The 27512-nt window shown below is 52.2% G+C and overlaps 1 protein-coding gene across 1 annotated transcript; it reads left to right on the plus strand.

Annotated features, from left to right (window-relative positions):
- Positions 1-582: 582 nt before the first annotated feature.
- On the plus strand, positions 583-27160 carry LOC149427776 (cytoplasmic dynein 1 heavy chain 1-like). The gene is made up of 15 exons (XM_089667680.1): positions 583-918; positions 4862-4949; positions 7559-7732; positions 9327-9582; positions 13156-13342; positions 13447-13718; positions 13834-14061; positions 17156-18232; positions 18378-18557; positions 20728-20877; positions 20963-21109; positions 22789-22929; positions 25171-25347; positions 26754-26864; positions 26948-27160. Exons 1-15 carry the CDS (start codon positions 666-668, stop codon positions 27143-27145), a joined length of 3639 nt encoding a protein of 1212 aa, XP_089523806.1. The 5' UTR covers positions 583-665; the 3' UTR covers positions 27146-27160.
- Positions 27161-27512: the final 352 nt, after the last annotated feature.

Raw genomic sequence — 27512 nt, forward strand, 5'->3', positions numbered from 1 at the left:
GTGTGGCACCGTGGGCGGGGCTGGGAAGTGACCATAGAAAAAGACGGAGAATGGGTGTGGCAACGTGCAAATAGGCGGGGCTGGGAAGCTTTGATCCTAGGACGAGTTGGAGAAGGGGTGTGGCACCGTGCCCATGGGCGGGGCTGGGAAGCGGTGACATACGCCATGACTATGCAGGGACGGAGAAGGGGTGTGGCTCCGTGGAAAGGTCCGGTGTACCGGGATAGGGTGACATAGACAATAGGAAGGAGTCGGGGCGTGGCACACGGACAATAAGAGGAGCGGCTCCTCCCTTCTCCATACTGCTGTGTAATGCTGCGGCAGACGCGGTGCATGCCGGGATTTGTAGTCCACTTCCCATTCAAGGCTTGCCCGGAAAAGTCTGACAGAACTACACTCCCAGCATCCTCCGCTTCTCAGTGACTTGGCCCCTCCTCCTCTCCTGTCAATTCGGCCTTCCCCCTTCTCCTCTCCCTCCTTCCCATTTGTCCAGCCGCTATTTTCTCCTCCCCTTCACATGTCCTGCCCCTCCTCTCCTTTTTCCGATTCGTCCTCCCGGCCTCTCCCCCCTCCCCTTCACAGGCCCGGCCCCTCCCCGTCCTGTGTGTGTGTCAGTCCGCGCCCTCTCCCTGTCAGTCTCCCGGTAATCGGCGGACAGAGCAGTCATGGCGGACCCGGGCGGAGCGGAGGACAGTGCGGGGGGGAACCTGGAAGTGTCGGCGGTGCAGAACGTGGCGGACCCGTCGGTGCTGCAGAAATATATCCGGAAGTTGGTGCCGCTGCTGCTGGAGGATGGCGGGGAAGCCCCGGCCGCGCTGGAGTCGGCGCTGGACGAGAAGAGCGCCCTGGAGCAGATGAGGAAGTTCCTGTCCGAGCCGCAAGTCCACACCGTGCTGGTGGAGAGGAGCGCGCTGAAGGGTGAGCTGGGGGGAGGGGGCCGGGAAGAGCCGCACACTGATTCCCGGATGTTCAGCCTCACAGGGCTGACTCGCCCTCCGGACACAGGGGGCGCTATAGGCTCCGTACCTCCCGCCTGGCGGCCACCACTAGAGGGAGATCTCCGGGAGAAACACAGACCGGGAAGGAGCGGAACTCCGATAATAGAATGTCTTCTCTATCGTGTCCGCAGTCTCTGGTCATCTCCTGTACTGTGTCCGCAGTCTCTGGTCATCTCCTGTACTGTGTCCGCAGTCTCTGGTCATCTCCTGTACTGTGTCCGCAGTCTCTGGTCATCTCCTGTACTGTGTCTGCAGTCTCTGGTCATCTCCTGTACTGTGTCCGCAGTCTCTGGTCATCTCCTGTACTGTGTCCGCAGTCTCTGGTCATCTCCTGTACCGTGTCCGCGGTCTCTGGTCGTCTCCTGTACCGTGTCCGCGGTCTCTGGTCGTCTCCTGTGCCGTGTCCGCGGTCTCTGACCGTCTCCTGTGCCGTGTCCGCGGTCTCTGACCGTCTCCTGTGCCGTGTCCGCGGTCTCTGACCGTCTCCTGTGCCGTGTCCGCGGTCTCTGACCGTCTCCTGTGCCGTGTCCGCGGTCTCTGACCGTCTCCTGTGCCGTGTCCGCGGTCTCTGACCGTCTCCTGTGCCGTGTCCGCGGTCTCTGACCGTCTCCTGTGCCGTGTCCGCGGTCTCTGACCGTCTCCTGTGCCGTGTCCGCGGTCTCTGACCGTCTCCTGTGCCGTGTCCGCGGTCTCTGACCGTCTCCTGTGCCGTGTCCGCGGTCTCTGACCGTCTCCTGTGCCGTGTCCGCGGTCTCTGACCGTCTCCTGTGCCGTGTCCGCGGTCTCTGACCGTCTCCTGTGCCGTGTCCGCGGTCTCTGACCGTCTCCTGCGCTATCGTATGTACTCTCCAGCGCCTCAGGATATGCACAGCCAAAAGGGAAGCCAAGAGTACCAGGACAGCGACAACCAAAGGAAATGCTTCAGGGGTGCCGCCCTCCTCAGACGGGGAGATCAGCCACTAGATAGAGAGAGAACAGGAGGCGCACAATAAACCCTGGATAATGCACTGTGTGCGCCACCTGTTTTCTCTCTATCTCCTGTACTATGTCCGCGGTCTCTGGGTGTCTCCGGCGCCGTGTGTCCGCGGTCTCTGGGGGTCTCCGGCGCCGTGTGTCCGCGGTCTCTGGGGGTCTCCGGCGCCGTGTGTCCGCGGTCTCTGGGGGTCTCCGGCGCCGTGTGTCCGCGGTCTCTGGGCGTCTCCGGCGCCGTGTGTCCGCGGTCTCTGGGCGTCTCCTGTAACTGACCCAAAATTTCATCCAGCTTTTAATGAAAATCTCTCCACAGACATCCCGTGGGGGGTGGTAATTTCACTGTCCGTGTCTCGACGTTCGCTGATCTTCCATTAATTCGATGCTGTCAGTTCTTTAGGGCGTGGCGCTCCGCATTGCAGTATTAAAGGGGAACCCCGCGCAGGACTCTTCATGTATGTGGCCGGGCTCCATAGAATTGCGTCCTATTCATGTGTTCTGCTGTCTGAAGTGAAATAAAACACATCGAACCGGAGCCGAGTGCGGTCCTCTCTGGCCCTGTATAGGAAGAACGATCGATCTCTGACCCCGCTGGGCCGAACGCCTGGAGATCAGGGCGCTCATTGTTCTCTGCAGCGTTGTCTGTGACCTCGGAGGATGGAGGGGAGACGGACATTCGGAGCGAGTCGGCTGGATTCCTCTGTCCTACAAATGTCACTGCTGTGTTCTGTTGTTACACCCCGCCCCTCCCCCCCGAGCTCCGGACACAATGGAGGATCCGGCCATTCCCTGTCTTTGTCCATCAGTAATCGTGATGGGGAGGGTCCTAGGTGGGGGGTCTTTATCTTCCAGCTCGAAGGACTCTGGGACTGCACTGATGTCTGCTCAGTCGAATGTTTTCTGGGTTATCGATCGTTCTCAGTGTAGGTGTTGTAGAAGTAGGAGGCCAATTCCACCATATTAGTAATTAGTGTTGCGAATGTCACGGCTAGAAAATAAAAAGCTAAACAGAAATTTAAAATTTATCATAAAAATCTTTCAGTGTTTGTTGCTGATGACTCCATTTTTTTTTTGTTTTTTATTTTAAACTTCAGCAATTTTTTGGCACTTTTCATTTACTTCAAATCTGTGTAATTTTTTTTTTTTTTTGGTAGAAAATGTCTTCAAACCCCCAAATGTTATGGTTTTGTTTTTTTGTTTTTTGTTAAAGTGGAGGCCCTAGAGAATAAATTGGTGGGAGATTTTTTCTTTCTTAGTATGTACACAGCGGTTTTTCAAATGCAATTTCTTTGGGGCGGAAATAGTTGTTTTTGTTTTTTTTGTTTTTTTTTAACTTTTATTGTTAAAAAAAAAAAAAAAAAACCATAACCCAGTTTTATTTGTAAAATATTAAAGATGATGTTGCGCCGAGTAAATAGATACCAAACATGTCACGCTTTAAACCCTTCACGGGATATCAATGCACAGCAGAGGTGCGCTTCGAGTTACTGCCCGTGGTCTGATGATCGTGTGATACCTCCATATGTGGGACGATCGCGATTTGCATGCGTGTGGGACAGACGGACACACGCATTCACCTTTTTAGACACTTTTCATTTTTATTTTTTTACACTGTGGCTTTACATTTTTCTAGAGATGCACCGAAATTTCTGCCAGCGAAACATCAGCCGAAAATAGCCCCATCGGCTTTGTGCCGATACGGGGGACCGTGTACTGCAGCTTTGTTTTTTCTTCACTATGACTCACAGAATCAGCTGTCACTTCCCCCCCCCCCCCCCCCCCCCCCCCAACTGAAAGAAACAAAGTTTCCTTTTTGTTTCTTTCCTGAGATAAAAGAAACTATTTCCTTTATCTCCGGGGAAAGTGACAGCTAATTCTGTGAGCTGTAATGGAGAAAAAAGCCGGAAATTGCATTTAAAAACCAACACTGATCTATAGTGCCAGCCAATGAGGGAGCCCCATCGCCCCCCCGCTCCCCTCCCCCATGTGTGTGTGTGTGTGCCCCGCTCTCCCCTCTGTGTCTGTGTGTGTGCACGCCCCGCTCCCTCCCCCCTACAAAGAGGACCTGTCACTCATATGCTATCACATGGGGGACTGTTGGGTCCTCTGTGATGGGAATAAAATCAGAAGTTAAAAAAGATAAATAAAAATATACATGAAAGTAGAAACAAAATACAAAAATAAATTGGATCCTCCCCACCCCCACATACAGACGCTTCGGTTCGGTTTTCGGCCGCATGCATTCTGAATTTTCGGTATCGGTTTCGGCACCAGAATTCTCATTTTGGCATTTTTCTTAACATTTATTGCTGTTACAAGGAATGGAAACCTCCCGGTGACCACAACAGACATGACAGGTCCTCTTTATGGAGGGATTTGGGGTCTATAAGACCTTGTATCTCTTCCCCCGCCTTTGAATGCGTCTGATCCCACCAAGATCGCGGTTTGTGAACGCTTTCAGATTTTTATGAAACGGCGCTGAAAGTTTCCAAGTAAACAGGAAGTGATGTCAGCTCATCGATTTTCCGTTTACTAGAAGGGCAAGCCGAGCAAAGCGGATTCCGGCCTTGTTCAGCAGAGGGACTGGAGACCCCAGGAGACCTGCGCGGGGGGGGGGGGGGGTTGTCCTCTCTTCTTGTACCTGCAATTGAGCAGCTAGTTAGGCGCTCCGATCGCTTGTACAAGAGAGCCGACCTCCTGCTCTAGGAAGCGGCACCAGGGTGATGCTGTACCGGGGTAATGCGGCTGCTGCAACCACCGGGAGTCCATTGGGCTGGTACATCACTGGTCCGGAGGTGGTTCCAAGTTCCTCCTTTGGGTGGGCCGATTATCGGGGGGGGGGTGTCTTCCTTGACCTCGCCATTCACACTTCATTCTGTTCTTTTCTTCCACAGAGGATGTCGGGGATGAAGGAGAAGAGGAGAGAGAATTCATTTCCTACAACGTCAGCATTGATATCCACTATGGACTCAAATCCAACAGGTAATGCAACGTGTCCACCTGGAGAACCGCCCACAAGTCATAGAACCGCCCACCGCCAATCACCTGTCATAGAACCGCCCACCGCCAGTCACCTGTCATAGAACTGCCCACCGCCAGTCACCTGTCATAGAACTGCCCACCGCCAGTCACCTGTCATAGAACTGCCCACCGCCAGTCACCTGTCATAGAACTGCCCACCGCCAGTCACCTGTCATAGAACTGCCCACCGCCAGTCACCTGTCATAGAACTGCCCACCGCCAGTCACCTGTCATAGAACTGCCCACCGCCAGTCACCTGTCATAGAACTGCCCACCGCCAGTCACCTGTCATAGAACTGCCCACCGCCAGTCACCTGTCATAGAACTGCCCACCGCCAGTCACCTGTCATAGAACTGCCCACCGCCAGTCACCTGTCATAGAACTGCCCACCGCCAGTCACCTGTCATAGAACTGCCCACCGCCAGTCACCTGTCATAGAACTGCCCACCGCCAGTCACCTGTCATAGAACTGCCCACCGCCAGTCACCTGTCATAGAACTGCCCACCGCCAGTCACCTGTCATAGAACTGCCCACCGCCAGTCACCTGTCATAGAACTGCCCACCGCCAGTCACCTGTCATAGAACTGCCCACCGCCAGTCACCTGTCATAGAACTGCCCACCGCCAGTCACCTGTCATAGAACTGCCCACCGCCAGTCACCTGTCATAGAACCGCCAGTCACCTGTCATAGAACCGCCCACCGCCAGTCACCTGTCATAGAACCGCCCACCGCCAATCACCTGTCATAGAACCGCCGGTCACCTGTCACAGAACCGCCGGTCACCTGTCACAGAACCGCCGGTCACCTGTCACAGAACCGGTCACCTGTCATAGAACCGCCCACCGCCGGTCACCTGTCACAGAACCGCCCACCGCCGGTCACCTGTCACAGAAGCGCCCACCCCCTGTCGCCAGTCTGCACTGGTATGCAGGCCATACATGGGTCAAATTCCGAACAAATTTTAGACAGTCAGAAATTTTGTGCCAGATCAGCGTCTGAGGCCATTCCTCATCGTTGGACTCCTGGGGTCGGATGAGCGCGACCATCCCTTCCCTTGTATTATCCGAAGTGGTTAGGTCCCATTCTATACCCATCACCTCTAAGACTTTTCATTATGTGCTGTATATAGATGTGACCTCTCCTACTGTGTGTATATATAATGTGTGTATATATTCTCCTTCCCTGCTGTACATAGATGTGACCTCTCCTACTGTGTGTATATATAATGTGTGTATATATTCTCCTTCCCTGCTGTACATAGATGTGACCTCTCCTACTGTGTGTATATATTCTCCTTCCCTGCTGTACATAGATGTGACCTCTCCTACTGTGTGTATATATAATGTGTGTATATATTCTCCTTCCCTGCTGTACATAGATGTGACCTCTCCTACTGTGTGTATATATAATGTGTGTATATATTCTCCTTCCCTGCTGTACATAGATGTGACCTCTCCTACTGTGTGTATATATAATGTGTGTATATATTCTCCTTCCCTGCTGTACATAGATGTGACCTCTCCTACTGTGTGTATATATAATGTGTGTATATATTCTCCTTCCCTGCTGTACATAGATGTGACCTCTCCTACTGTGTGTATATATAATGTGTGTATATATTCTCCTTCCCTGCTGTACATAGATGTGACCTCTCCTACTGTGTGTGTATATATAATGTGTGTATATATTCTCCTTCCCTGCTGTACATAGATGTGACCTCTCCTACTGTGTGTATATATAATGTGTGTATATATTCTCCTTCCCTGCTGTACATAGATGTGACCTCTCCTACTGTGTGTATATATAATGTGTGTATATATTCTCCTTCCCTGCTGTACATAGATGTGACCTCTCCTCCTGTGTGTATATATTCTCCTTCCCTGCTGTACATAGATGTGACCTCTCCTACTGTGTGTATATATAATGTGTGTATATATTCTCCTTCCCTGCTGTACATAGATGTGACCTCTCCTACTGTGTGTATATATAATGTGTGTATATATTCTCCTTCCCTGCTGTACATAGATGTGACCTCTCCTACTGTGTGTGTATATATAATGTGTGTATATATTCTCCTTCCCTGCTGTACATAGATGTGACCTCTCCTACTGTGTGTATATATAATGTGTGTATATATTCTCCTTCCCTGCTGTACATAGATGTGACCTCTCCTACTGTGTGTATATATAATGTGTGTATATATTCTCCTTCCCTGCTGTACATAGATGTGACCTCTCCTCCTGTGTGTATATATTCTCCTTCCCTGCTGTACATAGATGTGACCTCTCCTACTGTGTGTATATATAATGTGTGTATATATTCTCCTTCCCTGCTGTACATAGATGTGACCTCTCCTACTGTGTGTATATATAATGTGTGTATATATTCTCCTTCCCTGCTGTACATAGATGTGACCTCTCCTACTGTGTGTATATATAATGTGTGTATATATTCTCCTTCCCTGCTGTACATAGATGTGACCTCTCCTACTGTGTGTATATATAATGTGTGTATATATTCTCCTTCCTCTGCTGTTTATAAATGTAACCTTCTCTGTTTTGTTGTAGTTTGGCGTTTATAAAACGCACGCCTGTTATTGATGCGGACAAGCCGATCTCCTCCCAGCTGCGAGTTCTGACGCTCAGCGAGGATTCTCCGTATGAGACGTTACATTCGTTCATCAGCAATGCCGTCGCCCCTTTCTTCAAGTCTTACATCCGGGAATCGGGGAAAGCCGACAGGTACTGTGAAATGATTGGTGGACGTCAGTCAGGGCGGCGGTCAGGATAAATCTTGTAGTTCGCTTTGCGCTCATTCAGTCAGTAAGTCGACACACCTCCAGGACAGGTCCCGTCTGCCGATTCTGCTTCCGTGGTGTCACCGTCACGTGGGCTTGTGATGGCGGCAAGTGGCGGTTTCAGAACCGTGTGATGGGGTGTGGTCCATTGTTGCCGCTATGGGAATCCCACCCTGGAAATGGCGTGCAGCTATGTAGGCAGCGCGGCCGCTATGAGAACCTGGCAGAGTGCCCCCTACATCTGGAGGTGCTCAGGACCTGTATCACAGCTGGGGATGCGGGTGATGTGGACCTCCTGGTTAAACCACAAACAGGACAGGTTTCTCTCCAAGTACTAAGATCTATGGGGGAAGCACAGATTGCCCCTGTGTGTAGCCGCGCCCCTGTGTGTAGCCGCGCCCCTGTGTGTAGCCGCGCCCCTGTGTGTAGCCGCGCCCCTGTGTGTAGCCGCGCCCCTGTGTACACCCACAAAAGAGGACTTGTTAAGCAGCAAACATACTCAAGGGATATTCCTTCCACCCAAAACACTCAAAATGTGTCGTGCGCAACCTAAATATTGACGTGCATTCAAAATATACAAACATAAACAAGCGGGTCGGAGTCCTCCTACGCGGGGCCCATTCAAGTGTTAGTAAGTATGCTATTAGGAAGGAATGAACTTATCAAAGTGCCATCGCTCAACACCGGCCCCCGAAAGTGGTAATGGGATACACTCTTACCAGCTCCCAATGGTCAAAGAGCTTGTCGGATATCCTCGGGTATCCAAGATGCTCCGGCGGCGGCCTCGGGTATCCAAGGTGCTCCCGCATCGGCCTCAATGGTAGATGGGAACACCAATAGGGTACAAGTAACCCCCGCAGTGTAGCATACAAGGCAAACAGGAAGCCTCTCCATAGTGTAAAACCTTAAAATGATTTTAAGATCTTCCCCCATATAATACAACAGTCGCATGTGAGGGCAAAGGCTCAAGCCGGCATAGACATTGACTTCCTCAAACGCGATGACGTCATTGTCAAGCTACATCCACCATGTTTCGTCAGTTACAAAACACGTCAGGCGGAGCTTCGAACTGACGTCATCGCGTTTGAGGAAGTCAATGTCTATGCCGGCTTATGCCTTTGCCCTCACATGCGCCTGTTGTATTATGGGAGTAGATCTTAAATAAATTAAACATGCGCATGTGATTACTAAGACTTAAGCCGGCATAGACGTTGACTTCCTCAAACGCGATGTCAGTTCAAAGCTTCGTCCGACGCATTTCGTCATAAATTACGAAGCGCAGTGACGTCATCACGTTTGAGGAAGTTGATGTTTAATGCCGGATTAAGTCTTGGTTATCACTTCAGGTTGTCTTTATATGGAAGCAACGGATTCCCTGGTGACTCGATGGGATCAGTTCCCGCAGATCTATTTACCATTCCTGTTTTGAAGATTCTTCCTCGTCTGCTTCTCAGGATTGAAGCGGCATTTAGTGAGAGATCCCCATGGCTCCGGCTTGTAGCTGTTCATACTGTAGCCGTGTTTTGTATTTTCCTCAGGGATGGAGACAAAATGGCGCCTTCAGTTGAGAAGAAGATCGCGGAGCTGGAAATGGGCCTCCTACACTTGCAGCAGAACATTGAGATCCCGGAGATCAGTCTCCTCATCCATCCCATCATCACCAATGTGGCCAAGCAGTGCTACGAGAGGGGCGAGAAGCCCAAAGTCACAGATTTCGGAGACAAAGTAGAAGATCCGACTTACCTCAACCAGCTGCAATCCGGGGTCAACCGCTGGATCCGCGAGATTCAGAAGGTGAAACTCCAACACGTATTCCAAGGCAATGGGCCCCGTGTGTCGTCTGTGGGCCCCGTGTGTTGTGTGTGGGACCCACCGTGTTCCTGCAAATGTCCTCTCCCAGATCTGACCTCAGAAGTCTAGAACATAGAAAGGGAGAGAATTCCTGTCCTTTCCGGGTATTCTTCATGGTAAAGGAGAGTAACTGAGTGTCCCGGATTTACCCAAATATAAACCCCCCCCCCCCTTTCTTCTAGATTGTCCCCACATTCCCTCTATCCGCTCTCCCCGGACCCCGCGTTCCCTGTGTGCGCTCTCCCCGGACCCCGCGTTCCCTGTGTGCGCTCTCCCCGGACCCCGCGTTCCCTGTGTGCGCTCTCCCCGGACCCCGCGTTCCCTGTGTGCGCTCTCCCCGGACCCCGCGTTCCCTGTGTGCGCTCTCCCCGGACCCCGCGTTCCCTGTGTGCGCTCTCCCCGGACCCCGCGTTCCCTGTGTGCGCTCTCCCCGGACCCCGCGTTCCCTGTGTGCGCTCTCCCCGGACCCCGCGTTCCCTGTGTGCGCTCTCCCCGGACCCCGCGTTCCCTGTGTGCGCTCTCCCCGGACCCCGCGTTCCCTGTGTGCGCTCTCCCCGGACCCCGCGTTCCCTGTGTGCGCTCTCCCCGGACCCCGCGTTCCCTGTGTGCGCTCTCCCCGGACCCCGCGTTCCCTGTGTGCGCTCTCCCCGGACCCCGCGTTCCCTGTGTGCGCTCTCCCCGGACCCCGCGTTCCCTGTGTGCGCTCTCCCCGGACCCCGCGTTCCCTGTGTGCGCTCTCCCCGGACCCCGCGTTCCCTGTGTGCGCTCTCCCCGGACCCCGCGTTCCCTGTGTGCGCTCTCCCCGGACCCCGCGTTCCCTGTGTGCGCTCTCCCCGGACCCCGCGTTCCCTGTGTGCGCTCTCCCCGGACCCCGCGTTCCCTGTGTGCGCTCTCCCCGGACCCCGCGTTCCCTGTGTGCGCTCTCCCCGGACCCCGCGTTCCCTGTGTGCGCTCTCCCCGGACCCCGCGTTCCCTGTGTGCGCTCTCCCCGGACCCCGCGTTCCCTGTGTGCGCTCTCCCCGGACCCCGCGTTCCCTGTGTGCGCTCTCCCCGGACCCCGCGTTCCCTGTGTGCGCTCTCCCCGGACCCCGCGTTCCCTGTGTGCGCTCTCCCCGGACCCCGCGTTCCCTGTGTGCGCTCTCCCCGGACCCCGCGTTCCCTGTGTGCGCTCTCCCCGGACCCCGCGTTCCCTGTGTGCGCTCTCCCCGGACCCCGCGTTCCCTGTGTGCGCTCTCCCCGGACCCCGCGTTCCCTGTGTGCGCTCTCCCCGGACCCCGCGTTCCCTGTGTGCGCTCTCCCCGGACCCCGCGTTCCCTGTGTGCGCTCTCCCCGGACCCCGCGTTCCCTGTGTGCGCTCTCCCCGGACCCCGCGTTCCCTGTGTGCGCTCTCCCCGGACCCCGCGTTCCCTGTGTGCGCTCTCCCCGGACCCCGCGTTCCCTGTGTGCGCTCTCCCCGGACCCCGCGTTCCCTGTGTGCGCTCTCCCCGGACCCCGCGTTCCCTGTGTGCGCTCTCCCCGGACCCCGCGTTCCCTGTGTGCGCTCTCCCCGGACCCCGCGTTCCCTGTGTGCGCTCTCCCCGGACCCCGCGTTCCCTGTGTGCGCTCTCCCCGGACCCCGCGTTCCCTGTGTGCGCTCTCCCCGGACCCCGCGTTCCCTGTGTGCGCTCTCCCCGGACCCCGCGTTCCCTGTGTGCGCTCTCCCCGGACCCCGCGTTCCCTGTGTGCGCTCTCCCCGGACCCCGCGTTCCCTGTGTGCGCTCTCCCCGGACCCCGCGTTCCCTGTGTGCGCTCTCCCCGGACCCCGCGTTCCCTGTGTGCGCTCTCCCCGGACCCCGCGTTCCCTGTGTGCGCTCTCCCCGGACCCCGCGTTCCCTGTGTGCGCTCTCCCCGGACCCCGCGTTCCCTGTGTGCGCTCTCCCCGGACCCCGCGTTCCCTGTGTGCGCTCTCCCCGGACCCCGCGTTCCCTGTGTGCGCTCTCCCCGGACCCCGCGTTCCCTGTGTGCGCTCTCCCCGGACCCCGCGTTCCCTGTGTGCGCTCTCCCCGGACCCCGCGTTCCCTGTGTGCGCTCTCCCCGGACCCCGCGTTCCCTGTGTGCGCTCTCCCCGGACCCCGCGTTCCCTGTGTGCGCTCTCCCCGGACCCCGCGTTCCCTGTGTGCGCTCTCCCCGGACCCCGCGTTCCCTGTGTGCGCTCTCCCCGGACCCCGCGTTCCCTGTGTGCGCTCTCCCCGGACCCCGCGTTCCCTGTGTGCGCTCTCCCCGGACCCCGCGTTCCCTGTGTCCGCTCTCCCCGGACCCCGCGTTCCCTCTGTCCGCTCTCCCCCAGTACACAGAACATGGAAATGCAATTATTTCAGTAAATATAAACTGATAAATCCCTTTTCCCATCAGCGTATAGAGCAGTCTTGTGACTTCTATCAGTGTCCAGCAGAGCACTGGTTAAAGCTTGTAGGAGGAGTTTTCATTTTGCTCTAGGAGAATGCAGAACCCCTGACATCTGTCTGGACAGTTCTGATTGTTCCTGTGCTGATCACATGCACCCTTTCAAGAAGAAAAAAATGCACATGCTCAGTTTGGTGTGTAATGCTAGTGACTCCAAACCTGTTCTATCAGGAAACATTTAGGGGACTCTGGAAGAAGGGGATGATCAGAGAAGAGGATCAAACCTCCTTTTTACACAGTGCAGAGGCCAGCAGCTGATCAATCAGATGCCCTCTAGCCTGAACTGTCGACTCTGCATGGAGGGGGAAAAAAAGTGGCGTTGATGTGAAATCCCTGCTGCTTCCCCTCCTCTCTTACCACTGAGACTCAGCATGAGATTCCTGCAGGGAGGATTCCCGCACCGCTCCTGTCTGAGCTCGGAACAAGCCGGAGCAGTGGGGAACCGCGTGTGATTTGGACAGGAATGGCACCCGTGAACGTGAATCGCACCACAACGCATCGGCGAGTCCTGGACCAAAGTATCCGTTCTCATATTCACCGACTAATAAAAAACGATCAGTATTTGTGCATCCCTAGTTGTTAGAATGGGAGTTTGGGGGGGGGGGGGGTTACAGACCTAGGAAATCGGGAAGATCTTGGTTTCCCCCCCCCCCCCCCTTGGGTTACAGGAGCTGGAGAGGTATTGGGCCCATTAGTGACCCCCCCATGTTCAGTATCCGTTCCTTTTATTTATGACGGTGTTGATACCAACCATTTACACAGCACTGTACATTCACGTCGCTCCCTGCCCTCAGGAGCTGACAATCTAATCTGCATCTCACACATTGGGGCTAATCTACCAGCATGTGTTGGGGGAGGGGTCAGGAGTACCCGAAGGAAACCCATGCAGGCACAGGGAGAACATGCAAACTCCATGCAATTCGTATGGTGTGGGGAACCCAGTGCTGATGCTAACCATTGAGCCACTGATTCTTTTTTGACCTTTATTTTGGATGGGCGGACCCTTTGGGGTCAAGGTTTTTTTTTTTTTTTCTTTTTTTGTTTTTCCAGTAACTAAACCCAAACTTGTTTTAGGTAACAAAACTGGACCGCGATCCGGCGTCTGGCACGGCGCTGCAGGAGATCAGTTTCTGGCTAAACCTGGAGAGGGCGCTGTACCGCATCCAGGAGAAGCGCGAGAGCCCCGAGGTTCTTCTGACGTTGGACATCTTGAAGCACGGCAAGCGATTCCACGCCACGGTCAGCTTTGACACCGACACCGGTAAGCGATGGAACCCCCGAGATGCCCGTTTTGGGGTTTTTTTTTTTTCGGTGGCCTTGTGATGGGTTTGCCTTTCATGTGGAATCTGTCACCTTGTTGATTAGGTCTCAAGCAAGCCTTGGAAACCGTGAATGACTACAACCCTCTCATGAAGGACTTCCCTTTGAACGACCTGTTGTCAGCCACCGAACTGGACAAAATACGACAGGCTCTGGTAGCCATCTTTACCCACCTGAGAAAAATCCGCAACACCAAGTACCCCATTCAGAGAGCCCTGCGGCTGGTGGAAGCCATCTCCCGAGACCTCAGTTCCCAGCTGCTGAAGGTTCTGGGCACCCGGAAACTCATGCATGTGGCCTATGAGGAGTTTGAGAAGGTAGGATTTGGCACAAAGTGTACCTGTCATTGGTCACAGTGAAGTACCAATCCCGAGGCTCCACACTGTTCATGTGGTTACGTGTCCTCTACATGTCCTGGCTTTGTTGTTGTAGGTCATGGTTGCCTGCTTTGAGGTTTTCCAAACCTGGGACGACGAGTACGAGAAGCTTCAGGTTCTTCTGAGAGATATCGTTAAAAGAAAACGTGAGGAGAACTTGAAGATGGTTTGGAGGATTAACCCGGCCCATAGGAAGCTCCAGGCCCGCCTGGACCAGATGAGGAAGTTTCGGCGTCAGCATGAACAGCTGAGAGCCGTCATTGTGCGGGTCCTCCGACCACAGGTGAGGCCATAACTGGGTTCGTGATGGAATGCAGACCTTGACCCCGTGGTACTGCAAAAACGCGGCCTCACAGAACTCGGATTTTTTCCGTGGGGGCGCATATTTGCGTACCTGTCTGTATGCTGGGAGCGCGCCGCACAGTGCACCCCCAGCACAGAGACCGCGGTGTCACCGAGCGCCCCGGGTCCCATTCTAACAATCGGATTCAGGGTCACATGATCGCTGTGATAGACACTGATTGGCTAGCACAGTGATCAGTCCCTATAGCCCGCCCCCCCTTATTTTTTATTTTTTTTTTTATATGAATGGAGGAGAGAGATATGCAGGCCATAGACGGGGAGAAAAACGGCCGATTTTTTTTCTTTTAAAAAACGAAAAATCGGTCGTTCAAGCGGCCGACGTTACCACCAATGGTAAAAAAAATCGGCCGATTTTCATCCTGTCTACAGCCGGCAAAAAAGTGTCCCTGCAGAGAGCTCTGCTATTTCTTTGACAGTTCTTTGACATTTACAGAGGTTGCAACAATGTATCTATTTGTATCCATTTAGGATACAGATGTTTTTATTCGGAAACAAATAGATACGTTGCTGCAACCTCTGTAAATGTCAAAGAACTGTCAAAGAAATAGCAGAGCTCTCTGCAGGGACACTTTTTGCCGGACTGGAATTCCTCTTATTTTTCATCCTTCTTCTTCTTCTCCTTCTTCGTCATCATCATCCTCTTCTTCTCATCCTCATCTTCCTCTTCTTCCTCTTCTTCTTCTTTTTCTTCTTTTTGTCTTCCTCTTGCAGGTCACTGCTCATGCGCAGATTTTTTATCGGAAAAAAATCGGCCGATTTGCCCATTATTGCCGCGAAAATCGGCCGATCGGCAAAATCGGCCGATTTTTTTTCCAACTTTACCGAAAAAAAAAACGGCCAAAATACCGAAAAACGGCCAAACAAATAGCCCACTAACGATCCGAAAATCGGCCGATTTTATTTTCGGCCGAAAAATCGGCCGATTTTCGATCCATCTATGGCCTGCAATACATTGTATCTAACTCCTTGTATTGAGAGAGAAAAAAAGAAAAGATACCTAGAGCAAGGTTTGATCTAATGCAGTGGTTTGGGTCAAAGGTCAGGATTTTTTATTTTTTTTTTTTAGTTTTAGTATTAGCGTCAGTGTGTTTTTTAGGTAAAAACAAAAAACAAAATGCGCACTATTGTTTCTGGGCTGTACAACGGGTACAAAACACATAACATCCACATCTATGGGATCGCTACGATCGGCAAGAGCTGGAGAATGGGCCACTTTTCCTTTGATAATAAAAAAGAAAAAATCAGGAGCTATCCATCACCATTTACCACCAAATGAAAGCCCAATTTGTCCTGAATAAAACGCGGTATAATCCCCCCCGGATGTATGAAGTAGTTGTGATGATATTAACGGTTTTACAAACACAGGTCAACGTTGCAAAATTGTACTTGTGCATTAATATTTATTTTCCCCTCAGGCAGGAAGGGGTTAAACTAAAAATATAGACTACAAATTGGCATCAAACTGTTCGGTCTTCCGAATTTTCTATAACTCCCTTAACTCTCTCAGGCCCGCCCCCTTTATTTTCTCTAACGATCTCCTGTCCAACCAATGCTTTATAAACGTCCTCTGAGGAGACGGGTGATGGGTCGGTCATCGTTGCAGCCGAGATCGCGATATCCTCTTGTAGCCGCGGCGATTTCCTGCAACGTTAAAATATGGGTGATGGGATGACTGCAGCGCTAATCCTGACGCATTGCACGCTTGGCTTTCATTTTTCTTTTTAATTTGATTTTTCCAGTACAAAAAACACATTTATAAAAAATATTTCACGTATGCGCATTTTATTTATCCCAATATTTTTTTTTTACTATATAAATGAAAGTCCAACAATTTTGAAAAGTTTTTTTTTTCTTATAAAATTTTGCAAATCTTTCTTCATAAATCTTGGCCAAAATGTATTATCTTTTTAGTAGAAAAAAAAAAATAACCCAAATTCGTTTATAACCAAAAATTATATATATATATATATATATATATATATATATATATATATATATATATATATATATATATATAAATTTATTTATTTATTTTTTTGCACATACTGTTACCCTAGCAGTACAGTGTCGCCATAGTGACTCTACTACTTGTGGGGGTTGATGATGATTTTTTTTTTTTTTTTTTTTTCTTTTTGCATGGATTGCTTTTACACCCATAAAGGCTATAAAAGCAATCATTTCTCCTTCTCTCTGTCTGCATTCCTGCAGCCATTGAGAAATACTGTGTGAGCTGTGATTGGTCACAGCCTGTCACATGGTACAAGGCTGTTGTGAATAGCCCTGCACCATGTGATCTCTGTGATCATTCACAGATTTCACACGTAGTAAGCAATGATATCAGAAGTGACATCTTGTGTACTACTCTTCATGTGATCACTGATTGGGCCAATCAGTGATCACATGATTGGGACCTCACACAGAGGTCCCCGTACGACGATCGGTGTTCCACTGTGTCCGGAGGACATAGCAAGCACTGGATCGCTGTGCCACGTGCTCCCAGGGAGTGCGCACAAGCTGAAAATGCGGGCGCTGTTTATGGACGGCAATCCGCTCCTGCACTGCTCCCGTCCGGGCACCGATCGCTGTACGGGACCGCTGCTTGAGATCCCGATTCATGTGATCACCGATTGGCCAATCGATCACAGGAACAGTAGTAAACTGTCACTGACATCCTTGCTTACTGCGTGTGAAATCTGTGAATGATCAGAGGTCACATGGTACAGGGCCATTCACAACAGCCTTGTACCATGTGACAAGCTGTGACCAATCACAGCTCACACAGTATTTCTCAATGGCTGCAGGAATGCAGCCAGAGAGGAGGAGAAATTATTCCTTTTACAGCCTTTATGGGTGTAAAAGCAATCCGTGTAAAAAAAAAAAAAAAAAAAAACCAAAAAAAAAACATAAAAACAAAAAAGTGGTTAAAAGCAAAATTGAATAATGTTGATGAAAACTTGAGTTTATAAACTTAAATTGCCGAAACCTGTAAAAGTTCTCCATTTTGAATTGTCCAGGTTACAGCAGTGGCTCAGCAGAACCAGGGGGACGTACCGGAACCCCAGGACATGAAGGTGGCAGAAGTCCTATTTGATGCCGCAGACGCCAACGCCATTGAGGAGGTCAACCTTGCCTACGAGAACGTCAAGGAAGTTGACGGCTTGGATGTGTCAAAAGAAGGCACAGAGGCGTGGGAAGCGGCACTGAAAAGATACGATGAAAGGATAGACCGGGTGGAGACCAGAATCACAGCCCGTCTCCGAGATCAGCTCGGCACAGCCAAAAACGCCAACGAGATGTTCCGGATCTTCTCCCGCTTCAACGCTCTCTTTGTTAGACCGCACATTCGGGGAGCTATTCGTGAGTACCAAACGCAGCTGATCCAGCGGGTGAAGGACGACATCGAATCCCTTCATGACAAGTTCAAGGTTCAATACCCACAAAGCCAAGCGTGCAAGATGAGCCACGTACGAGACCTTCCACCCGTCTCGGGCTCCATCATCTGGGCCAAGCAGATCGACCGGCAGCTGACCGCCTACATGAAGCGAGTAGAAGACGTTCTCGGCAAAGGCTGGGAAAATCACGTTGAAGGCCAGAAACTGAAACAAGACGGGGACAGCTTCCGCATGAAACTCAACACCCAGGAAATCTTCGACGACTGGGCCCGGAAAGTTCAGCAGCGCAATCTCGGTGTGTCCGGGCGCATCTTCACCATCGAAAGCACGCGTGCCAGAGGGAGGACCGGAAATGTCCTGAAACTGAAAGTCAACTTCCTGCCGGAGATCATAACTCTCTCCAAAGAGGTCCGAAACCTCAAATGGCTCGGGTTCCGGGTCCCATTGGCCATCGTCAACAAAGCCCACCAGGCCAATCAGCTGTACCCGTTTGCCATTTCCCTTATTGAAAGCGTCCGTACCTACGAGCGCACTTGTGAGAAGGTGGAGGAGCGCAACAGCATCAGCTTGCTGGTTGCCGGCCTAAAGAAGGAGGTCCAGGCTCTGATAGCTGAAGGAATCGCTCTGGTTTGGGAATCGTACAAGTTGGATCCTTATGTCCAACGTTTAGCTGAAACCGTGTTCAACTTCCAAGAAAAGGTATGGGGTGTGGCTGGGGGTGTGGCTTGCTTTGTTTTAATAAAGCTTTCCTTGTTCATTGGGGCACAGAAGCATGGCGTGACAACGAACTATTGGAGAGAGAGATGTAATTCACTGTTGGAATTGGTGTTTTTGTGTCTCCCAGGTGGACGATCTACTCATCATTGAAGAGAAAATCGACTTGGAAGTTCGGTCTCTGGAGACTTGTATGTACGACAACAAAACGTTCTCTGAGATCCTGAACAGAATCCAGAAAGCGGTCGATGATTTGAACCTTCACTCTTATTCCAACCTTTCCATCTGGGTCAACAAACTTGATATGGAGGTAAGGGGCTGCAGTTAGTATGGCCGCTTGGACACAGAATGGGGGGTGAGCGCTAATTGTGATCATCAGATCCCTAAAGGGGTAAAGTCGGTCTGAAATTGGTTCAAAGATCCCGTCACCATCTTGAAGAAAAAAAAATGTGCATCTATTTCTTACAGTGCAGTGTGGGAAGCATCTCATCTACTGACGGTGGATCACGGGTGCAATGTCAGGCTCCTGCGCTCGGGTGCAATGAATCAGGCTCCTGCGCTCGGGGGTGCAATGAATCAGGCTCCTGCGCTCGGGGGTGCAATGAATCAGGCTCCTGCGCTCGGGGGTGCAATGTCAGGCTCCTGCGCTCGGGGGTGCAATGTCAGGCTCCTGCGCTCGGGGGTGCAATGTCAGGCTCCTGCAGACTCATAGTACGGCTGTCTTCCTGTGCCTCTGTCCAGTTACCAAAGTGTGGAGAAAAGTCCAACTCGGCTGCCGCTCATCAGCACTCTCGTGTTTCATTGAGAACTACAAGCAGTCTGCCCTGGTGGCATACAGGACTTGTAGTTCATCCATTCACAGATCTCTGAATGGTGCAGCTGTGTGAGTGGAGCCCCGCCAGGCCGCGATGGTTTTTAAAATGACAATGGGTGCGGGGAGTGAATCCCCTGCCTGCTGTTAAGGGGGGATCAGGGAGACAGGATAGCTGCTGCATAGCAACATGTCACACGCTAAACACGGGTATAACGTGTCACAAAACGTGATCTCATCCCCTCGATTTATCGTCGGTCTGCAGGAGGAAAAGGCTTTCTACAGAGAAACTGAATGAGGAGACATTGGAATTAGTCTGCTAAAATGGGTTGATTGTGTTCATTCTGGGATGTGAGCTGACAGTGGAGGCTCTGTCTCTGATATCGGTAGTTGAACCCCAAGGTTTTTGGTGGGGGGGGGTTCAGCAGATTAAAACGTATAGGACCTTCATGGTGGTCCTTGGCTGCTCAGCTTCTGAGGGGACCAGTTAAGCTGTTGGTTCTTCAGAACATGACCCCGTTGTGTGGAGGGTGAAGAGGACAAGGAGGTCCAATGCATTTTGGGGCATTTGAAGTGGTTGTGAAGGTTCAAGGTTGTTTACCTTCATGCCTTAAGTAAAAAAAAAAAAAAAAAAACCTGTGTGCAGCAGCCCCCCCTAACGCTTACCTGAGCCCCCTCTTTATCCAGCGATGTCCACAAGAGCCTCCATTCTCCAGGGACTCACTCCCGATTGGCTGACGCAGGAGTCATTGGCTCCCACTGCTGTCAGTCACAGCCAGTGAGCCAATCAGGAGCGGGAAGGGCCGTGCCATGACTCTGTGAATGAACACACAGAGCTGCGGCTCGGGAGCGTGCCTGCTCAGCTGCCTCCATAGCAAGCTGTTTGCTATGGGGGCACCTGACAGAAAAGGAGGGGCCATGATCGCTGGCGGGGACCCTAGAGGAGGCGGATTGGGACTACTCTGTGCAAAACATTACATAGCGGGTAAGTATGACCTGTTTAAAAAAAAAAAAACACCCCAGCATCTATACCGCCATTTGTAAATGTTATAAATTTCACGTAAAATTCATTTACATGTCTTTGCTAGAAAAAAAAAAAATACCAATATGTGTAAATTTAAATTTGGTTTACGTGAAATAACGTTTACAAATGGCGGTATAGATGCTGGGATTTTTTTTTGTTTTTGTTACATTTTTACTAGTAACGGTGGCGGATCAGCGACTTATAGCGGGACTGCGGTGGGCATTCTGACACTGGAGGGGGGGACTGACTTGGTGTCACTGACATCTCAAGTGACACCAATACAGTGATCAGTGCTAATAAAAAGCCCCGACACTGTACTAATGGCACTGGGCAGGAAGGGGTTAACATCTGGGGCCATCAAAGGGTTAACTGTGTGCTGTGTTAAGCCTCAAAGTGACACTAAAGTTTTTTTTGCTATAAAAAAGACATGTAAATTATTTTGGTTTACGTGACATTTATAACCTTTACAAATGGCGGTCTGGATGCTGGGGTGGTTTTTTTGGTCATAAGGCACCCCTGGACTAACCAGCACCAGGGTCGTGTTTTACGGCTGATTGGACGGTTGGCTCCTAGACGGGTTGCTGGCCAACTGCCATTTCATACATAAACACATTTGTAAAGAAAGCCGCTCTTCCTGTGCCGTAGATTGAGAGGATCCTGGGGCTGCGTCTTCAGGCCGGATTGAAGACTTGGACGCAGGTCCTCCTGGGTCAGTTTGACGATAAAGCCGATGTAGACATGGACACGGACGCTCCTCAAGCCAGCCACAAGCCAGGAGGAGAGCCCAAAATCAAGGTACGTGATCGCTCCTGTGTTCCTTTCATCACTCGGGACCATTTGTCGGCTTCTACAACCCTCGTGTGTTCGTGTTTCCTTGCAGAACATCGTCCACGAGCTCCGTATCACCAACCAGGTGATCTATCTGAACCCCCCCATCGAAGATTGCCGATATAAGCTGTATCAGGAATTGTTCAACTGGGAAACCACCATCCTGGCCCTGCCCAGAATCCAGAGCCAGAGATACCAGGTAACTGAAAACTCTCGGAACGAAAATTCAGGATGCACTTGGCCGAAACCAAAATGTGTGGTGGGAATAGTGCCCCATCATTGGTATCAGTGGGAGGAATAGTGTCCCATCATTGGTGTCAGTGGGAGGAATAGTGCCCCATCATTGGTGTCAGTGGGAGGAATAGTGTCCCATCATTGGTGTCAGTGGGAGGAATAGTGCCCCATCATTGGTGTCAGTGGGAGGAATAGTGCCCCATCATTGGTGTCAGTGGGAGGAATAGTGTCCCATCATTGGTGTCAGTGGGAGGAATAGTGCCCCATCATTGGTGTCAGTGGGAGGAATAGTGTCCCATCATTGGTGTCAGTGGGAGGAATAGTGTCCCATCATTGGTGTCAGTGGGAGGAATAGTGTCCCATCATTGGTGTCAGTGGGAGGAATAGTGCCCCATCATTGGTGTCAGTGGGAGGAATAGTGCCCCATCATTGGTGTCAGTGGGAGGAATAGTGCCCCATCATTGGTGTCAGTGGGGGGAATAGTGCCCCATCATTGGTGTCAGTGGGGGGAATAGTGCCCCATCATTGGTGTCAGTGGGAGGAATGGTGCCCCATCATTGGGGTCGGTGGGGGGAATGGTGCCCCATCCTTGGGGTCGGTGGGGGGAAGGGTGCCCCATCCTTGGGGTCGGTGGGGGGAAGGGTGCCCCATCCTTGGGGTCGGTGGGGGGAAGGGTGCCCCATCCTTGGGGTCGGTGGGGGGAAGGGTGCCCCATCCTTGGGGTCGGTGGGGGGAAGGGTGCCCCATCCTTGGGGTCGGTGGGGGGAAGGGTGCCCCATCCTTGGGGTCGGTAGTGGGGGAGGGAACGGCGCCCCACCCTTGGGGTCGGTAGTGGGGGAGGGAACGGCGCCCCACCCTTGGGGTCGGTAGTGGGGGAGGGAACGGCGCCCCACCCTTGGGGTCGGTAGTGGGGGAGGGAACGGCGCCCCACCCTTGGGGTCGGTAGTGGGGGAGGGAACGGCGCCCCACCCTTGGGGTCGGTAGTGGGGGAGGGAACGGCGCCCCACCCTTGGGGTCGGTGGTGGGGGGGGAACGGCGCCCCACCCTTGGGGTCGGTGGTGGGGGAGGGAACGGCGCCCCACCGTTGGGGTCGGTAGTGGGGGAGGGAACGGCGCCCCACCCTTGGGGTCGGTGGGGGGGAACGGCGCCCCGCCCTTGGGGTCGGTAGTGGGGGAGGGAACGGCGCCCCGCCCTTGGGGTCGGTAGTGGGGGAGGGAACGGCGCCCCACCCTTGGGGTCGGTAGTGGGGGAGGGAACGGCGCCCCACCCTTGGGGTCGGTAGTGGGGGAGGGAACGGCGCCCCACCCTTGGGGTCGGTGGATTATGTAATAGTGCCCAAGTGCCAGATAGAGAGGCAATGGTCTGCATCTGGCTCCCGTGCCGCAGTTTGGAGACCATTGCACCAAAACTCAAACTGCATTGTGAACCAGGCCTAAAATGCATACGAAATGCACACATGTTGAATGTGTGGGGTTTTTTTTGATTTGTTTTTTTTAAATGAAAATTGCACCCTAAACGTGTTTTTTCGGCGGCCATTATTGGCACCATTTTCCTATTGGTGACACTATTTTTGGCCGCTGTGTCGCGGCGTTTCGGGTTCTGTCTGGTTCTGGAGAGTTAATGTCGCTGTTTGCGCTGATCTAGGTGGGCGTCCATTATGAGCTGTCAGAAGAAGAAAAGTACTACAGGAACGCCCTGACCCGGATGCCGGACGGCCAGGTTGGGATGGATGAGGCGTACAGTGGGATAATGGGCATAGTGACCGAGGTGGAGCAGTATGTCAAGGTAAGACCCTCCCGAGATATAATGGCCGATTGCAGTATCACATGTGTGTGCGTGTCTGTGTACATGATTTTGCATTTCCGGGTCGGAGGCGCACCGCCATTGGTGGCTTCAGCTGTCGATCACCGGGTCCTGTGTGATTCCCTGCCAGCGATTGCCGACTGGCGGGATGCCAGGGTGGGCGGGGAGGTGTCGGGGTGCGGCATAGATTGATGTTGTGGTGTTGGGGTGCAGCATAGATTGGTGTTGTAGGGGTGTCAGGGTGGGCGGGGAGGTGTCAGGGTGCGGCATAGATTGATGTTGTGGTGTCGGGGTGCGGCATAGATTGGTGTTGTAGGGGTGTCAGGGTGGGCGGGGAGGTGTCGGGGTGCGGCATAGATTGGTGTTGTAGGGGTGTCGGGGTGCGGCATAGATTGGTGTTGGGGTGCCAGAGTGGGCGGGGAGGTGTCGGGGTGCGGCATAGATTGGTGTTGTAGGGTGGGCGGGGAGGTGTCGGGGCGCGACATAGATTGGTGTTGTAGGGGTGTCGGGGGGGGGGGGGGGGGGCATAGATTGGTGTTGTAGGGGTGTCGGGGTGTGGCATAGATTGGTGTTGGGGTGCCAGAGTGGGAGGGGAGGTGTCGGGGTGCAGCATAGATTGGTGTTGTAGGGGTGCCGGGGTGGGAGGGGAGGTGTCGGGGTGCGGCATAGATTGATGTTGGGATGCCAGGGTGGGCGGGGAGGTGTCGGGGTGCGGCATAGATTGATGTTGGGGTGCCAGGGTGGGCGGTGAGGTGTGGTGGTGCGGCATAGATTGATGTTGGGGTGCGGCATAGATTGATGTTGGGGTGCCAGGATGGGAGGAGAGGTGTCGGGGTGCGGCATAGATTGATGTTGGGGTGCCAGGGTGGGAGGTGAGGTGTCGGGGTGCGGCATAGATTGGTGTAGGGGTACCAGGGTGGGAGGGCAGGTGTCGGGGTGCTGCATAGATTGATGTCGGGGGGGTCAGGGTGGGCGGGGAGGTGTCGGGGTGCTGCATAGATTGATGTCGGGGGGGTCAGGGTGGGCGGGGAGGTGTCGGGGTGCGGCATAGATTGGTGTTCAGTCTTCAAGAACATATTTATATCTACCCTTCGAATGTGGATCTCTGCAGAGGCGGTATAGAAATGCTATTAGCAATGTAATGTAGTGTATAGTGATGGGGATGGATGGATGGATGACGGATGATGATGACGGATGATGATGACGGATGATGATGACGGATGATTTTTTTAGAATTGTTGTTTTTTTTTCTGGGGTATTTATTGTGGGAGAAATTTGACCCCTTCCTGCCCGGACTATAGCAGATTGACGGCTGGGCGGGACACTCCTCGTAACTGGGCGTCATATGACGTCCTGTCAAAACGAGCCGCTCACGTGGCGCAGTATGTCACCGAATGTATCCACGGGACACAACCAATGACCTACCACTACGCTGGCCTGTTTCCAGTGTCATGTGACCGCTGTGACCAATCAGAGCAGATCACACGTCGATTGCATACAATGGAGGGCTTCCTGTCATACCATCCATTGTATGCAATTATGTTAGCTTTGACTGGTCAAGGCAATCACATGATACAGACAGGGCCAATCACAGCCCATCTTTATCATGTGATCAGCTTTGCCCAATCACAACAAAAGACTGAATGAATCCGTTTTCATTCAGTAACAATGATGGCGAATATCAATGAAATACATCGGTATCAGCAATCAGTGTGTTTAGGAAAAAAATTAAAATCCCGATCACTCGCCCAGAGGGGTTCATTGTTACTATGGTAACGTTGTATTGCTTTGATCACCGTGCGCTGAAAAATAAAATAGTAAAAAAAATAATAAATATAATAAAAAAAAATGGAAACATTTGAGAAAAAAATACAAATTTCAATTATTATTTTCACCAAAGAAATGCAGCAGAATACATTTGGCCTAAATTTATGAAGAAATGTTACTTCTTTGCAAAATTTTATAACCAAAATGAAAAAAAGTGCTTTTTTTTTTTTTTTTTTTTTCTCAAAAGTTTCAGGGGTGGTGTGTGATTAAATACCACCAAAAGAGCTCTATTTGTGTTTAAAAAAAAAGTCATCTGGGCACAGTGTTGCATGACCGCGCAATTGTCATTCAAAGTGCGACAGCGCTGTAAGCTGGCCTGGGCAGGAAGGAGGTATAAACGCCGGTAGGGAAGGATCGAGTCCTCTGCACTGTGAATAATCTGTTGTTGTGTGTCAGGTGTGGCTGCAGTATCAGTGTCTGTGGGACATGCAAGCTGAGAACATTTACAACCGTCTGGGAGAAGATTTGAACAAGTGGCAGGCGCTGCTCGTGCAGATCCGGAAGGCCAGAGGGACGTTTGACAACGCCGAGACCCGGAAAGAGTTTGGACCCGTCATCATTGACTATGGAAAGGTAGGTTCTAGTGCCGTGTCCATGGCTGGTCAGATCCGCCGCGGTATGGAGTCCAGAAACCCGCCACCCGTTCACCAAATATCTCCCTGTGATGGTCGCATCGCTGTTTATGGATAGTGGAGCCAAGGAAGAACATGACACATTCCAATGGCCAAATGTGCCCCCAGAACCGGGGGTGGGGCCCGAAGTAACGAGTCCGTTTTCCTGTTTTTGTCCATATAAAATACTGGACACCATTGCTTCCGTGTGATGAATACCAGTGCGGCCTTTCAAGGTTACATAGTTAGTCTGGCTGAAAAGACAAAAGTCCATCCAGTTCAACCATTAAAAACAAAAGTTATAATCCTCCACCCACAGTGGATCCAGAGGAAGGCAAAAACCCAGCAAAGCACGATCCGATCTCCTCCTGCAGGGGAAACCATTCCTTCCTGTTTCCCTCCAAACCCCTGACCGCCAAAATTCCTTCCCGATTCCCCCCCGCCGCCAAACTTCCTTCCCGATTCCCCCCCGCCTCCAAACTTCCTTCCCGATTCCCCCCCGCCGCCAAACTTCCTTCCCGATTCCCCCCCGCCGCCAAACTTCCTTCCCGATTCCCCCCCGCCTCCAAACTTCCTTCCCGATTCCCCCCCGCCTCCAAACTTCCTTCCCGATTCCCCCCCGCCGCCAAACTTCCTTCCCGATTCCCCCCCGCCGCCAAACCCTCCTTCCCGGTTCCCCCCCACCGCCAAACCCTCCTTCCCGGTTCCCCCCCACCGCCAAAATTCCTTCCCGATTTGTTTTTTTTTGTTTTTTTTTTTTTTTTTTTCGCCTACCCCCCCCCCAGTGCCAAAATTCATTCCTGAATTGGGTCAGGAGAAGGAGGGGAGCAGAGCGGATGTCTCCTCCCTCCCCCATACCACATCCCGGAGTACCCACAGTTTTGGGCCTGCAGATGGGCAAGCAGAGCCCGGGACATAGCGGGGGACAGGCTATCACTGGGGGCTTCTCCCTCCCCTCTAGCCAATGGTGAGCCAGGCCCACAGATGGGCAAGCAGAGCCTGGGACACCTCAGGCCGGGGGGGGGGGGGGGCACAGAGAAGCTGGCACTGTGTGAAAGCAGCCGGTGGCAGCGCTGCTGCCGATTGTGTCACCTGACAGGCGAGTCTGCTGCTTTCCTGCAGTGCGGCTAAAGACCAAAAAAACGACCTGCCCAGCACCCAGAAGTACATGTCCCGGGTGTCAGGCGATAGGAATTGCACATTCCTTATGTATATAGATGGTGCATGTGATAGAGAGATATAGATATAGATATATATAGATATAGATATATATAGATATAGATATATATCTATATATATCCTCCATTGAAGTGGGTTTGTCTGTCAGGCTGTCACTCTTATTCTATTCTATTCTTTGCGGTTTGACAGGTTCAGTCTAAAGTCAACCTGAAATATGATTCTTGGCACAAAGAGGTCCTCAGCAAGTTCGGCCAGATGCTGGGGCAGAACATGACAGAATTCCATTCGCAGATTTCCAAGGTATGGATCCATTATAGGAAACCGTTTGCTGGTCCTTTTTTGTTTAGTTTCTAGTTCTCATCGTTTTTTATTTATTTTTTTAGTCCCGTCAAGAGCTGGAGCAGCATTCCGTGGACACCGCCAGCACCTCGGACGCGGTGACCTTCATCACTTACGTCCAGTCTCTGAAACGCAAGATCAAGCAGTTTGAGAAACAAGTGGATGTAAGTAGACGCGGGATGATGATCCTTCGTTACATCATTGGAGGCAAAGTGGGACCGTTCACCTTTTTTCTTCCTTGAATCCCGGGAATTGGTGGTTCGTACAACTCAAGGCTGTCCTGTATGACCGCCATCCCTGGGCTGAACACGGCCCGGGATACATGATCCTCATCAGTGATACTAAAAGCTTCCTCTTCCTGCTCTGGAGTAAGGAGCAACATTGTCACCCCAACACGAGAGGCTGCCTTAGGGGGTCTTCGCTGGGGGGATCACCTGGTGTTTGTGGTGCTTTGCAGCACTAGGAGAACACTGTAAGCCCTCGGCTGGTGCAGCTCCTACATTATGGGAGATCATAGTCTTACATTTTGTTTTACTTAAAGCCGAATTGCAGGCAAAAAAAAACCCATTTCTCCCAAGCTGTGCGGCTGTCGGGGCTGCGTGGGGGTAA

The sequence above is a fragment of the Staurois parvus genome, unplaced genomic scaffold, assembly GCF_062004578.1.
Source record: "Staurois parvus isolate SC_StPar_1 unplaced genomic scaffold, SC_StPar_1.0 ptg003482l, whole genome shotgun sequence".
Taxonomy (NCBI): Eukaryota; Metazoa; Chordata; class Amphibia; order Anura; family Ranidae; genus Staurois; species Staurois parvus.

Excerpts from the sequence above, each read along its gene's own strand:
- LOC149427776 (XM_089667680.1), top strand. The coding sequence starts at position 666 with ATGGCGGACCCGGGCGGAGCGGAGGACAGTGCGGGGGGGAACCTGGAA. Across the intron at positions 18,558-20,727 it reads TCAACAAACTTGATATGGAG|ATTGAGAGGATCCTGGGGCT; the intron begins GTAAGGGGCTGC and ends CCTGTGCCGTAG. Across the intron at positions 25,348-26,753 it reads TCATCATTGACTATGGAAAG|GTTCAGTCTAAAGTCAACCT; the intron begins GTAGGTTCTAGT and ends GCGGTTTGACAG.